The 13,475-nt window shown below is 58.3% G+C and overlaps 1 protein-coding gene across 1 annotated transcript in view; it reads left to right on the forward strand.

Moving 5' to 3' along the window:
- ZFAT (zinc finger and AT-hook domain containing) overlaps positions 1 to 13,475 on the forward strand; it is an 86,536-nt gene that overhangs the window by 17,868 nt on the left and 55,193 nt on the right. The window contains exons 5-7 of the mRNA XM_090283332.1: positions 59 to 1,476; positions 2,239 to 2,471; positions 12,856 to 12,943. Coding sequence (XP_090139458.1) covers positions 59 to 1,476; positions 2,239 to 2,471; positions 12,856 to 12,943 — 1,739 coding nt within the window. The remainder of the gene's footprint in view (positions 1 to 58; positions 1,477 to 2,238; positions 2,472 to 12,855; positions 12,944 to 13,475) is intronic.

Here is a 13,475-nt window from a genome sequence, read left to right on the forward strand (position 1 = left end):
AGAGGTCATTGGGATGTGCAGGGTCTCCGCGGCTAACGGTGCTGTCGTCTGTTTCCAGGCTGGGGCCCACGCAGCTCAAGATCTTCACCTGCGAGTACTGCAACAAGGTCTTCAAGTTCAAGCACTCGCTGCAGGCGCACCTGCGCACGCACACCAACGAGAAGCCGTACCGCTGCGCGCACTGCAGCTACGCCAGCGCCATCAAGGCCAACCTCAACGTGCACATGCGCAAGCACACGGGCGAGCGCTTCTCCTGCGACGGCTGCCCCTTCACCTGCCTGAGCAAGGGCCACCTCAAGGTGCACGTGGAGCGGGTGCACCAGAAGATCAAGCAGCACTGCCGCTTCTGCCGGAAGAAGTACTCCGACGTCAAGAACCTCATCAAGCACGTCCGGCTCGCGCACGACCCGCAGGACCGTCAGGTCCAGGAGGCCCTGGACGGGCTCCGCCTGCTGACCCGGGAGGGCAAGCGGCAGCTGCTCTACGACTGCCACGTCTGCGAGCGCAAGTTCAAGAACGAGCTGGACCGCGACCGCCACATGCTGGTCCACGGCGACAAGTGGCCCTTCGCCTGCGAGCTCTGCGGCCACGGGGCCACCAAGTACCAGGCGCTGGAGCTGCACGTGCGGAAGCACCCCTTCGTGTACGTCTGCGCCGTGTGCCTGCGGAAGTTCGTCAGCTCCATCCGCCTGCGCGCCCACATCCGGGAGGCGCACGGGGCCCCCCAGGAGGCCGCGGTCTTCACCAGCTCCATCAACCAGAGCTTCTGCCTCCTGGAGCCCGGCGGCGACATCCAGCAGGAGGCCCTGGGCAGCCAGCTGCAGCTGGCCGAGCAGGACTTTGTCTTTCCGGGGGACGGTGTGTCCAAGGAGGCGGCCGGCCCCGGGGACCCGGAGCCCGAGGCGGGACGGGAGGCCCCGGAGTCCCTGCTGCAGGGGCCGGCCCCGGCCGTGCACTTAACCGACACCGCCGAGGCCGGGGGCTCTGCCCTGCCGCCCTGCGAGCTGGGGGCCCCCGCCGTGGTCCCCTCGGACCTGCACGCCCACGGGGTCGTCGCGGACGAGTTGTTGAGAAATGACACCTTCACTGCCTTGGCTCCCGCTGCCGCTCCTGAGAAGACCCAGGACACCCAGCCTGGAGGCTCCCCCCGGACTCAGGGCGAAGAAGTCCCACTGCTACTGCCCAAGATCGGAAGCCCCCCGGCCAACCAGGAGGCGCTGGCCTCTGAGAGCCCCCCGGGGGAAGGGCAGAAGGCTGCTGCCCTCCCGCCCGAGGGGCCGGACCCCAGCCTCAGGCCAAACGCAGCCGCGGCCGCGGCCCTGGGCCAGCCCGCCGTGGGCAGCCCCGCGCCCGAGCAGCGGGCTAACATGAACGCGTTCATGCGCGTCCTGGACAGCCTGCAGAAGAGGCGCATGGACCCCGGGCTGTGCGAGCGCCTCCGGAAGGTGTACGGAGACCTGGAGTGTGAATACTGTGGTAAGAGGCGCCGGGCGCCGCTGGGGGGCCTCTGTCCCGCCCACCGCACCTCGTGCTTGGTTTGAGCTCCTGCCTGCAGCGAGCGGCTTCCCCACGAGCTGTCCTCCGTGTGTAGGGAGCGGTGGGTGGCCGCCCCGTGGGGTCTCGGCAGAGGCAGCCGGGGTGACGGGCCAGCGAGCCGTGCGGCTCAGTCGGGTGGCACGCAGAGGGTTGGTGCCCGGCCTCTGCCGCAGCTTCCGTCAGGAAGGCCTTTCTTCTGGCCCGTGACCTGGGTGACGTCGACCTTGAAGGTGTGGCTGAGGCCTGGGTGAGCAGAGCGAGGTTAGGGAAGTGGCTGCAGCCCTGGGCGGGAGGCCCTGGCTAGAACCTTCCAGGCACAGCGCGGGCATGGCCTCTGCGAACCTGGAGAGCGGGCAGCGCAGAGCGCCGGAGGCCCAGCCCCGCACCCGGTGGCCCCGCTCTCACCAGAGCCCGCGCGTGTGCGCGATAGCATCGGGTCCCCCAGCTGGTCCTCAGGGAGCGGCATGGCCTGCTCCCCAGTCCTGCCGGCAGGCAGAAAGGGCAGCGCCCTGAAGGGTGGCGGCCGCCCCCCGTGGAGAGGTCCCTCGCAGGCAGGAGCGAGGCAGTGAGGGTGAGGGCGGCCCGCACGGGCAGCAGGCGTGGAGGACAGCAGTGGCAGTCGCAGGAACCCAAAAAAGAAAAAGAAAATCAAGTTCAGTCTAAAAGAAACTTCCTTGTTCTCACGTGAACATATTTTTTTAGGCAAACTTTTTTGGTACCAAGTGCACTTTGACATGCATGTGCGCACCCACACCCGGGAACACCTGTATTATTGCTCCCAGTGTCATTACTCTTCCATCACCAAAAACTGCCTTAAACGCCATGTCACTCAGAAACACAGCAACATCTTGCTGACGTGCCCCACTGCCGGCTGTGACTACTCGACTCCAGATAAATATAAGCTGCAGGCCCACCTTAAAGTGCACACAGAGCTGGTAAGTAGGAGCCCCGCGTCCCCTGCGTGCTCATGGCTTGCTCACCTTCATGCCTTTGGCGGTGTCCCCGCTGCGTGTCAGTCCGGCGTGCCAGCGTCCCCCCCGAAACCAGGGAGGGGCCTCCCACGACACGGGCTCCGCCCCTTCCCGGAGCTGTCACCCCAGGGTTCCTGGGACAGGGTCTCCCGCGGGACAGCAGGAAGATCAGGTGGAAGACGTTTGTTCTCTGCCGCGTTTCAGCGCGGGCGAGGGTCTGCAGGAGAAAGGTCTGCAGAACAGAGGGCGCGCGAGGGTCTCTCCAGGGAGAGGCTGAAGAGTCCGCAGTGATAGGGGTGGTGAGCGTGACGGTGTTGAGTGTGGCGTTTGGTTCATAGTGAGAGCAGGCTAAGGGCGTTACCTAGCCATCATGTTGTTTGTGGGGGGCCCAGAGGCTTCTGTGAAGCACTTTTGTTTGTTTTAAAAAAGGGGTGTGTTTATTCAGGGTGCTGCTAATGCTCATGACGGTACGTGTGTTTAATGCTTTGGTTGGGAGGTCACGGAACCCAGCGAGTGAATGTTTCCTTCGCAAATCTCATCTAACTGAAGAGGCTGACCCCTGAGAGTGCTCGGGGACAGGTTTCAGGGGCGCAGCGGGGCCAGCGCGGGGCCGTCCCCACGGCGCTCCCTTCTGTGCTGGAGGCGACGCAGACCGTGGCTTTGACCCCGGTGTCCGTGCCACTGTTTTCTGGCATCAGCGTCACTGACGCTGTAGCACTTGTCACTCAGGGGGAAGCCGGGGTCCTTCAGGCTGTCTGGGCAGGTAAGGACACGCCCGCTGGGGTCAGAGCCCTGGCTTCAAACCCTGTCCCCAGCACAGCACATGCACAGGCTGCGTGACATCAGGCAAGTGTTTCCTGAGACTTGGTAGCCTTCTGTATGAAATGTATATTAAAAAGTATCCATTATATGCACACATACACACACATATATACACGTACTCACAGACATACACACCAATGTACACACATGTATTTTTTTAAAACTCCTCACTCAAGGATACGTTTATTGATTTACAGAGAGAGAGGAAAGGGGAAAGAGACAGACAGACAGACAGACATAGACATCAATAGGTTGCCTCTCATATGTGCCCTGACCTGGGATCCAACCTGCAACCTAGGTGTGTGCCCTCACCAGGGATTGAACCTGCAGCCTTTTGGTACGTAGGATGATGCTCCCACCAACTGAACCACCCAGCCAGGGCCTCGTGTGTTTTTTTAATGACTTTTTTCAGTTATAGTTGACATTCAATATTAGCATCAAATATATAGCACAGTGGTTAGACATTTATATAGTTTATAGAGTGATCCCCCCAGTAAGTCTAATACACACATGTACATACATTATACACAACTATAAATACAGTACACGTATGCACACATGTGTAAGTGTTGGATACAGATCTGCCGGAGTTACTGGGAAGTTAAAATGGAACGCTCTAGATAAAGAACTAGGCCCGGTGCTGGTGTGGCTGGCTGACTGCAGCAGCTGTTGGATGTCACCTGGTCCTACTGAGTGCATGTTCCTGTTTCCTTACGGCACTGCTGCCAGGCTGCTGCTGCTTCTAGTCTCGTTAGGCAGGGACAGCCGAGGTGGCACAAATCATTGCTGTGACTTTGCCAGGAATTCATATGAAGTCGGGAGGGAGGGAGGCCAACACGCGAACAGGGTGGGTCCTCAGGGGCAGCCTCGGAGGGTAGCTGTTAAGTCCAGGAACCAGACTGCTCCCCCATTTAGCCTCAAGATAGAGCTGTTCTTGGAACAGTGTACTTGCTGCTCTGGATTTAGAGATTTTTAAAACGCAGACTGTGGACCGATGGGGCTGAGGAAGCTGGATAAGAGGTCTAGGCCTGCCTGCTTCTTCCACACCCACGTCCCCTGCCCAGCTGCGTTCTTGCCCCCGGACGTGGTGCTCAGCCTGCCGGCCCCACCCCTGGGGCTCCTCGTCAGCAGGGGCACATCAGGGACATGCCCCTACATCTTCAGCCCCAATTTCATGTGCTTCATTTTTCTCGGTCAGCTGGCGTTTAAAGAAGCTGGCGTGTGTGCTGGGGGAGCGGCCCTCATGGGACCTTACTTAGTTGTCATGCCACCTCCCGGAGGCGGAGATTATTTCCACCACTAGGGACCTCCTATTGTAGCGTCGTCATAGGGTAAGCTGCCCCTGGTCACACTGCTGGGAAGGAACAGAGGCAGAACTCAAGCCCACGTGTTTCCCCATAACCCACGCTCTTGTGAGTTCCCCCCACTGTGGTTGTGAATTTCTGCCATGCCGTCCTTGGCAGGTCTCTTGGTTTCTTGTACATTGTTGGAAGGAATGTGGTGGCAGTAGACTTTGTCCCCGGAGAGTGGGCCCGTGTGATATGCCTGTGCTGTGCTCTGTGCGGCAGTAATTAAGTGTCTGAGAGTTACTGCAGGAGAGGAGCAGGAATGGGGGGGAAGGGAGTGTGACCCCATTGACCTCATGGAACAGGAGGGTATCCCGTGTTCCCAGGGGTGGGAAAGCTTGATTTCAGTCTTTCCCCACGCTGGCACGGGCCGTCCTTCCGTCTGAGACACTCTGAAAGGCGAATGTGCTACAGGTGCCTCCAAAGCTCGCTGACACCGGCTGGAGGAGTCGTCCTCTGCCCGCCGAGCATCGGGATTGCACACGCGTGAGAGCCGGTCCTGCCGTCAGGGTGCTCTGGGTTGTGCAGGCGACGAGTAGGTGGGCAGTAGGGCCGCGAGGGAGGTAAGCAAGGCTGACACAAACCCGCCTGGAGAGGGCCAGGTCAGGGTAAAGGAGGGCTTCCTGGAGGAGGTGTTCTGAGCTTGATGGGGATGACTTGGCCTGTGGAGAGGCCAGGAGGAAACTCCCAGCAGAGTGGGCAGCACACACCGAGGAGAAGCCTTCCATATTTACACGAGGACATGGAATGACTAAGCATCTTCCTGGAAACGGGTGGCCTGTATTGCTTGTGTAGTAAGATGGCATCTTTTGTGAAAACGGGTTCCAGTGTTTTGAGTTTGGACAGCATTTGTCTTTTGAGCCTGTAAATTATGTTTGCAATGAAGCCAGAAGCACCAAGACAGGCAGACATGGTAGGAAGACCTCCTGTTGGTTACTGTTGCTCACGTTCCCCGCCCCGGGCCCTCGGCGGCCACCCATCGTCGTCTTCTCTGCGGAGTGGCCTGTCCCGGACACTTGCTGTGCAGTGGCGGAGCGAATGCTGTGCCCTCCTTTCTCGGGGCGGACGCGGGGCTCTCCCCCAGGTGGCGTGAGTGAGCTTCACGATGCAAAGGGGCTGTACAGATACCCGTGCCCAGCTGAGACTGCTCAGGCGACGGTCTGGCTGGGTCAGGAGAGCGGGCCTGTGTGGACCTGGGCTGAGCCCTGCGTCAGCGAGGGGCTTGGATCCCTTACCTGTGACCCAGGTGGGTGGACGCAGGTGTGTTGCAAGTCTGGTTGGGCCCTCCCCTTTGATCCAGGGCTTATCCGTTTTCATCGCAGATACCCATGCAGTGCAAAAGTAAGGAAATTTAAAAGAAGCCCCCTCCTCCCTCCCCCCAGATGGCCCTGTATCCAGGTCCATTCTCCTTGTGGTCAGACTCCAGGATGATTTGGCCAAGTGCCTGTGTGACTCTTGAAAACTGTCCCTCAGCCAAGGACCCAGCTAATGATTGGAAGGTGTGCGCACACTTAATACAGTCTCTTCCCAGCACCTCCTCCCTCCCATCAGAACCTGGGTGGTGAGACTTCCCGTCAAAGATGCATGGGAGTCAAGGAAATGTGGGGACCTCATCAAGGGCGTGCGTCCAGGCCATTTCCGGAGCCAACCCCCTTTTCACAGCACGGGCGAGCCTGGCGAAGGGGGTCCTGGGAGCACACGGTGTCTGGACAGCGAGGCGGGCTTTGGGCTCTGACCCACACCCACATCTGTGACCGAGGGGGAGTCACTCGGCCTCCCTGACCGTCACTTTTCTCAGCCAGTGGAGCTAAGGCACTGGGTCCTGCCCGCAGGGGTGTAAGGGTTAAATCAGAAGGCGTGAGGAACGCCCCCAGTGGGAGGGCTTTCAGTCCCTGTCAGGAGTCCTTCCAGGGTCCTTAACCAGACGTAGTGGGCCACAGCCCCTTTACCTTAAAAAGGAAATGGAACAGAATAGAATAGAAACCACCAGCGCTGTTCACCCATGCCCAAGGTAAGTATTCCTTTTTTGAGACCCTCGTTTCCGTGTTCCAGTTTGCGCGTGTGTCAGTATGTATACATGCATGTGCAGGGCGGTGCTGTGAAACGGGCGATCGCCTGTGAGTCCCGCCCGTGAAGTAAGTTTGTAAGTCACTGACACAGGGGACATAACCCATGATGTCCCGAATCAGAATCCCAAGGGGGCGAGTGTTACGAAGGACAGTCCTGGGCTCACACCTCTGTCGTGAGGCGAGGGGGGACCCGGGCGCTGGTTAATAAGGAAGTCTCTCCTGACACAGACTTTTGAACTATCAGGAAGCGGAGCGTGTGCTGGACGTGCCCAGTGTGTCAGTGCGCTCCCCTTACCTCCGGCTTGTGATCCTGCTCAGCAGGCCTCGCAGGTAACCGGCACGGGGGCGGGGGGCGGGAGTGGGCACATTTCTGGTGTTGCGTCCGACTCTGCCACTGGTGAGTGGTGTGGCTTCCCCAGCCAAGCTCCCTGGGCCCTGGTGTGTAGAGTGGGGGTAGGGGCCCCCCCTCCAGTGAGGTGACCTCTGTAAGGGACACAGCACAGTCCTTGCTCTCAGAGGCAGGGACAGGGGAGGGGAGGATAGTCACAGTGGTGATGGTGGAGGTGTCTCCACCCAGGGGTGATGCTCTCTCGAATGTTTAAAATTGCTGCTGGCCCTTGCCTGTGAGAAGTGCACAGTGTTTTTGGCTAAAAAGGTACACATGGTTTTTACAAAGTCTCACCTGTACTTGCTGGAAGCCAGAATCGTGTGTTGCCCACAAAGCACAGCGCTAGGACGAGGGGCTACCGCCAGAGTCCTTCTGGAAGCAAGCGGGTCAGCCTGCAGCTTTGTTTTGGGTGGAGGAAGCTGTTACTGACCTTAAATGACTGGATCTAGGCGTCTCCTCTGCCAGAGCTACGGAGCACGGTCTCTTCTGACTTGCGCACAGGCCCGTCTGTGCCTGGTCGCCCCGCTGGGCGCACATCCACAGAGCGGAGACTGCGGGCCACTGAGCGTCCCGTGCACAAAGCTGCCTCCTGTCCGCAGCCCGAGGTCCCGCCCCGCTGGGCTCGGCCTGGCAGAGCCACTGCTCTCCGCGGAAGGAGCGTCCTCGAGCTGAAATGCCCGCTGGACCCCTTTTCTGGCTGTTTTCTAGCTGCTCACATCAGTCACAAGCTAAGCGTCACCTTTCGTGCCCTCTCCATACCGCTGCACACCCCGCAGTGACAGTCGGGCTCTGTGTGCTGGCCTTTCTCTCCCTATCCTAGCTCGTGAGCCCCTCAAGGGCAGGCTAAGGGTCTCACCTCTTGTCCTCAGCGTGAACCCCGGCCCTTCACGGGGACCCTGGAAGGTCTGAGAAATGGAGAGGTGAGTCAGCAGGTGAGGACAGCAGGTGCCATAACTGACCTTTCAATCCTGAGAAATGGCTCAGAGTGGAATCTCCTTACTTTTAAGCTGCTATGAAATATTTTATAGGTGTACTTTTTTACGTGACAGTTAATGCACCTGGTGGCACGGAGGTGTAGCCCAGGCCAGGCTTGCCCAGAGCAGAGAGTGGCTGGCAGCCTCAGCTGCGGGGCTGCACCTGCTCTGGGCGGCCTCCTGCGGACCCCTCCCTTCTTTCAGTCCCCTGTTGCTTTGAAGGTCACTTCCCTGGGAACAAACAAACTCTCTGGGCTGGGCTCTCCTACCGTCCTCGCTGCATGGCCTTCCTTCTCCGCCTCTGCCAGGAACGCTGTTAACCACCGCCCTTGTTAAGTTTGCTTTGTCAGTCTGGGTTTTCATCTCCGGTACGGAACTGAGGTTTTGAAAAAGAAATAGGTGAGTCCTAAGAGTGCACCCTTCTCCCAGCACCTTTCCCACTGCCTGTGTCCTTCTGACAGTCTTCAAAGGCATCAAGAGATGAGGGGCCCTGATAAGCTCTAAGATAAATTGCTTTCAGACTCTCAGAGATTAAAAGAAAAAGAAAATCAAATGGCAAGGACTCAGGGAAGACCGCTGTGACCACCTTCAAAGCCTTTCTGAAAGTCTCCGTCCACTCCGAGGACGAGGGCACTGGGGACAGCGGGATGTGTGCCCGGCCACGGCATCTTTCAGAATGTCACGGTGAACCCAAGTCCCTGTGCGCCGGTCTGGGAGTGCCGAGGTCACCTGAAAGGGTCCAGGGGGGAGGAGGACAGTGACAGGAGTACACCGAGAAGCCCCGAGCTCATGATGGAGTCGGGGCAGCAGTCTGTGGCATTTACTGGACAGAAAGCTCAGGACAGCGTCCCAGAGCTGCCTGGACCGCGTGGACCTTGGACCTTGGCAGGCGTTGCCTGGAACCCAGATGTTTGCTGGGAAGTGTCTCCCCCCCACACTATTTGGTTGTTCAGAGGGACTTGGTTTTTGTTTTTAAGTATCAAGTATGCTTTCCTTGAGCATCCTCTGGGGAACATCAGCCTCAGGAGACGTTCCGCCACAGCAGCTAATCCGCAGAGGAATCTGGAGGTTCCCGGGGTGCAGGAGCCCGCAGAGCTCAGGTGTCTCGGCAGAGGTGCAGAATGCAGCCTGACCTTGGTTCTCGACCGAGTTGTTCACGGAAAAAGTGCCTCGGTGGTCGAATAAAACTTCGGTTCTCGACCTGACAAGCCTTTCATGCTGATAACTGTATTTCATGGGAAAAAATAACTTGCTTTTCGAACAAATTTATTCTCCATTCTCGAACGGCCTTCCAGGATGAAGTTCTATGGTAACTCTGAAAGCCACAGCAGCAAAGCCTTTCAGAGTTATTGAGTACCCGCTCTGTTCTGAGCACTTCGTGCGTGTCTTTTAGTAAACGCCAGTCTTTAGGGCAGTTGTGGGGTCACTGCACAGTTACGTAGAAAGAACAGAGATGTCCCCTCTGCCCCTCCCACACAGGCCTGCACACCTGGGATGCGCTGCCCTGGCTGTGGGTGCGTAGTTCTTCCTGTACAGTGTTGGGTTTGATGTGCTGATGTTTTGTTGAGGATTCCCGCATCTATGTTCCTGAGAGATATGGGCCTGTAATGTTCTTCTCTTGTCGTGTCTTTCTTTGCTTGTTTGGTATTAGGGACGATGCCGGCCTCCTAGCTGAGTTAGGAGGTAGTCCCTCTGCTTCTACTTTCTGCAAGAGATTGTAGAGAATTAGTATAATTTCTTAATTCATTGGTAAAATTCACTGGTGAACCCATCTGGGCACTGGTGCTGTTTGTTTTGGAAGGTTATTAACTATCAATTCTATTTCTTTAGTGGATAGAAGCCTGTTCACGTTGCCTCTTCCTTTTTGTGTGAGTTTTGGCAGGCTGTGTCTTTTAAGGAATCGGGCTACTTCCTGCAGGTCGTCAGATTTGTGGGTCCCGAGTTTTCATAGTGTTCCTTTGCTCTCCTTTTCGTGCCCACGGGCCCTAGAGTGCGGCCCCTGGCTCGACGTTGGTGTTATTATTTGTGTCATCTCTTTTTCTTGGTCTGGCTAAAGGCTTAGTCACTTACGGATCTTTGCAAAAAAGCAGCATTTGGTTCCATTGATTTGTTTTCATTATTAATTTTCTATTTTCAAGTTCATTGATTTTTGTTCTGATTTTTATTTCTTCTGCTTAGTTTGAATTTACTTTTTTTTACTTTCCTAGAGTGGAAGCTTAGATGATTGATTTTGGGTTTCCCTCTTTTCTAACATCTACATCAGTGCCATCAGTTTCCCCTCAGCAGAGCTTTCTCTTCTTTCTACAGAGTTCTGTACGTTGTTTTTATTTTTATTTAGTTCAAAATACTAAAAATTTTTCTTCAGACCTTTCCCCGGACTCGTGTTATTTAAAAGTGTGTTTTTACCTGTGTGTTTCTGGGGCTCTTACACCCTTCTTTCTGCGGGGGGCTTCTGGTGTACTCCCTGCGGTCTGTGCAGACGGGGCCCGCGCTGCTCGTCCCGTCCGGCTGCTGCTCTGCTGTCCCCCCGCGGGCGGGCCTCGCTCAGAGCCACGGAAGGTTCTGGTGTATTTCAGAGCAGGGCCTTTCCCCCTCTCCCTGTGGGACTCGTGAGGCCGCTCGTCTCCTCCGGGCACTGGGAGAACAGGCGGGCTCCCGGAGGTCCGGCTCCCAGGCGTGTGGGGCGCTCAGTTCCAGGGTCCCCAGGACGTCTCGCCGCTGTGCTGGTTCTCGGCACGGCTTCTGCATGGGGGTCTTCACTCCAGTGAGCCGTGGTTCTGCTTCCACCTGGCGGGGGGCGGTGACGTGCCCCCCGACCTCCTGTGGGCCTCGGGAGTGTTGTTGCCTTTTCAGGGTGCTCAGAGCCTCATCTGCCGTTAGTCTCTCCCGTGCTGGACCTGCAGCGGCACGCCCTCCCAGCAGCCCCGTGAAGGAGGCTGTCCTGACATTCCGATAAACTGAGGCACTGCCCTGTGAGGCCACTTACCCGAAGCTGCCCCGGCTCATTAGTGGTGAAAACAGGATGTGAACCCGGGGACCCTGCGGCCCCTCCGGAGTCCGGAGGCCGGGTTGGACTACCCGCTCTGCGGGGGCGTGGGCGTGGGCGGGTTCCTAAGCGCCTCCCAGGGGGGACCCCGCCCCGCCCTGTGCACGTGGTCAGTCCTTAAGACAACGCCGTGGTCGCTGTTGGGGGGGCTGTGAGGGTGGCTGTCACGTATGACTCACTCGCAGCCACGCCAGGCTCCCAGAAGGTGCTCCTCGCGTGGCGGGAGTTAGGGGTCCTGTGACCCGCGGAGCAGGGGCCGTGCTCACACGTGCTGCCGGCGCGCACGGCCCAGCACGCTTCCTGGCAGTCACGGCCCCTGCAGGCCTTGCGTGGGTCGTGTGCTCCCCTGGACTCGCGGAGTCTCCACCACCAGGACTTGGCACACTGCCACGTGTGGACGCGTGAAGCTTGTTTCTGCTGCTCACGCCTCGAGGCTCGCTGTGTGCGGGTCTGCCGCTGTCTCTGCCTGCCCAGCGTGCACGGAGGCCGCCTCCCCTGGGCGCGCGGGGGGTGAGAGCGGGAGTGGAACCTGACGCCGGGGGCTACCTGCCATCTGCAGCACCTGCCCCGTGGTCCCGGGCAGCATCAGCCGCTGCTCCGGTTCCTTGCTCGGCTCACCCACTGTCTTGGCCTCTCGGGCGACTGTAACACAGCTCCCCACGCCGAGTGGCTGAAGCCGCAGCGGTGTGTGGTCCCGCGGCCGGTCTGGGGCGAGGAGTCCGAGACCGAGGTGTCGGCCGGATGCTGCTGCCAGACTGTCCTTGCTGGCAGTCCTCTGGGTTCCTGGGCTGGGGGACCTGTGGCCCGCGCTGCCTGCATGTGCACAGGGCATGTCCCAGGGTGCATGTCTGTGTCCACCTGTCCCTCTTTCAGGACACCGGTTATATTGGATCACAGCCTGCCCTGATGACCTCATCTTCCATAATTACGTTTATAATGACCCTATTTCCAAACAAGGTCTGAGGCATTAAGGGTTAGGACTTCCTCATATGAATTGGAGCGGGGGGCGGGGCACAGTTTAACCCGTAACGCACGCCCTCTGGGGTGACTGTCCTGTGAAACAGCCCCTGAGTGAGCTCTGAGTGAAAAGGCAGAGGAGCAAAGGCCACGGCGTGGTCATTCCCAGAATGTGGCCCCTCGGTCAGCAGGGTCGGTGAGGCTGGCGGCTGTGCCGGATGAGCGCCTAACTGGCAGCCTCGGTGGGGCAGGGCCTCGGTGGCTGCGGGAGCCCCAGTGGGCATCCGTACTCCATGCACCGGGTTCCAGCACTGGTTCTTCCTCAAAGGCCTTGGCCTCAGTTTCGTAATCTGTCACCTGAGCATAATAAGGCCTGTCCATGGAGAGTGTCAATAAAAGACCCGTGAGCCCCCATGCATGCCACGCATTGAGCGCCGGAGGACATGACACGTGTTCGGTCATGGGGCAGTGCTGGTCTGTGTGTGGACTCGCGGCCGAGCCCTGCCTTCTCCTGGCCTGGTCGCCTCAGCAGGATTCCCACTCAGCCCCGTCCCCCCCCTACTACTGTGGAGGTCGCAAGGCTGTGCGGGGCCAGGTGCTGGCTGCAGGTCACGTTCTTGGAAAGGTGCACTGCGCGTCTGGCTGCGATGGTGGCGGCGGCGGTCACGGTGGCGGTGGTGGTGGCCTTCCCACAGAGCCCTAGATGAAACAGGACAGTCAATTGATTATGCTCTCTTTCTGTTAAGGACAAAAGGAGTTATTCTTGTCCTGTGTGTGAAAAGTCTTTCTCAGAAGATCGATTGATAAAGTCGCACATCAAGACGAACCATCCCGGTAAGACTGTGCAGCTCGGAGTAGAGATCAGTTTTAAGATGCTTATGTTGACTTCTGAACAGCTTTGCACACAGTGGGAGTAAAGGGGGTGAAGCTGGGTGCAACCTCAAGGGAAACCGTCATCTTTATTTAGAGCCGGGGAGTTACATGACCGTTTACCTCCATTATCTCTTTACCTGGTTTGCGGCCACGTCTTCCCACAGTGACATCAGTCCCTTCCCTCTCTTTACCGTGCACTTGGAAAGCCTTTCTGTGGGTCACTTCCAGTGCAGGTCTGACAGAGCCCACCCCCCGGGAGCCCGTGCCAGCCCCTCCATGAATAAGTTTGCGCTGCCCAACATCGGGGTTTGTGAGGGGTGTGGGCCTCCTCCCCGACCCAGGAGTCTCTGCGAGTTGGGGACCGTCACCTTTGGTCAGCTCCACACCACTAGGATGCGGGGAGGTGAGGCTCAGGTTGGCCGGACGTGCGTAGCTGGTCACTTCCGTTCTCACCGCCTGGGACACCTCCCCGACTCTGCCCGGTGAATTCCTG

This window comes from Furipterus horrens, unplaced genomic scaffold, assembly GCF_987537825.1.
Source record: "Furipterus horrens unplaced genomic scaffold, mFurHor1.1.pri manual_scaffold_7, whole genome shotgun sequence".
Lineage (NCBI taxonomy): Eukaryota > Metazoa > Chordata > Mammalia > Chiroptera > Furipteridae > Furipterus > Furipterus horrens.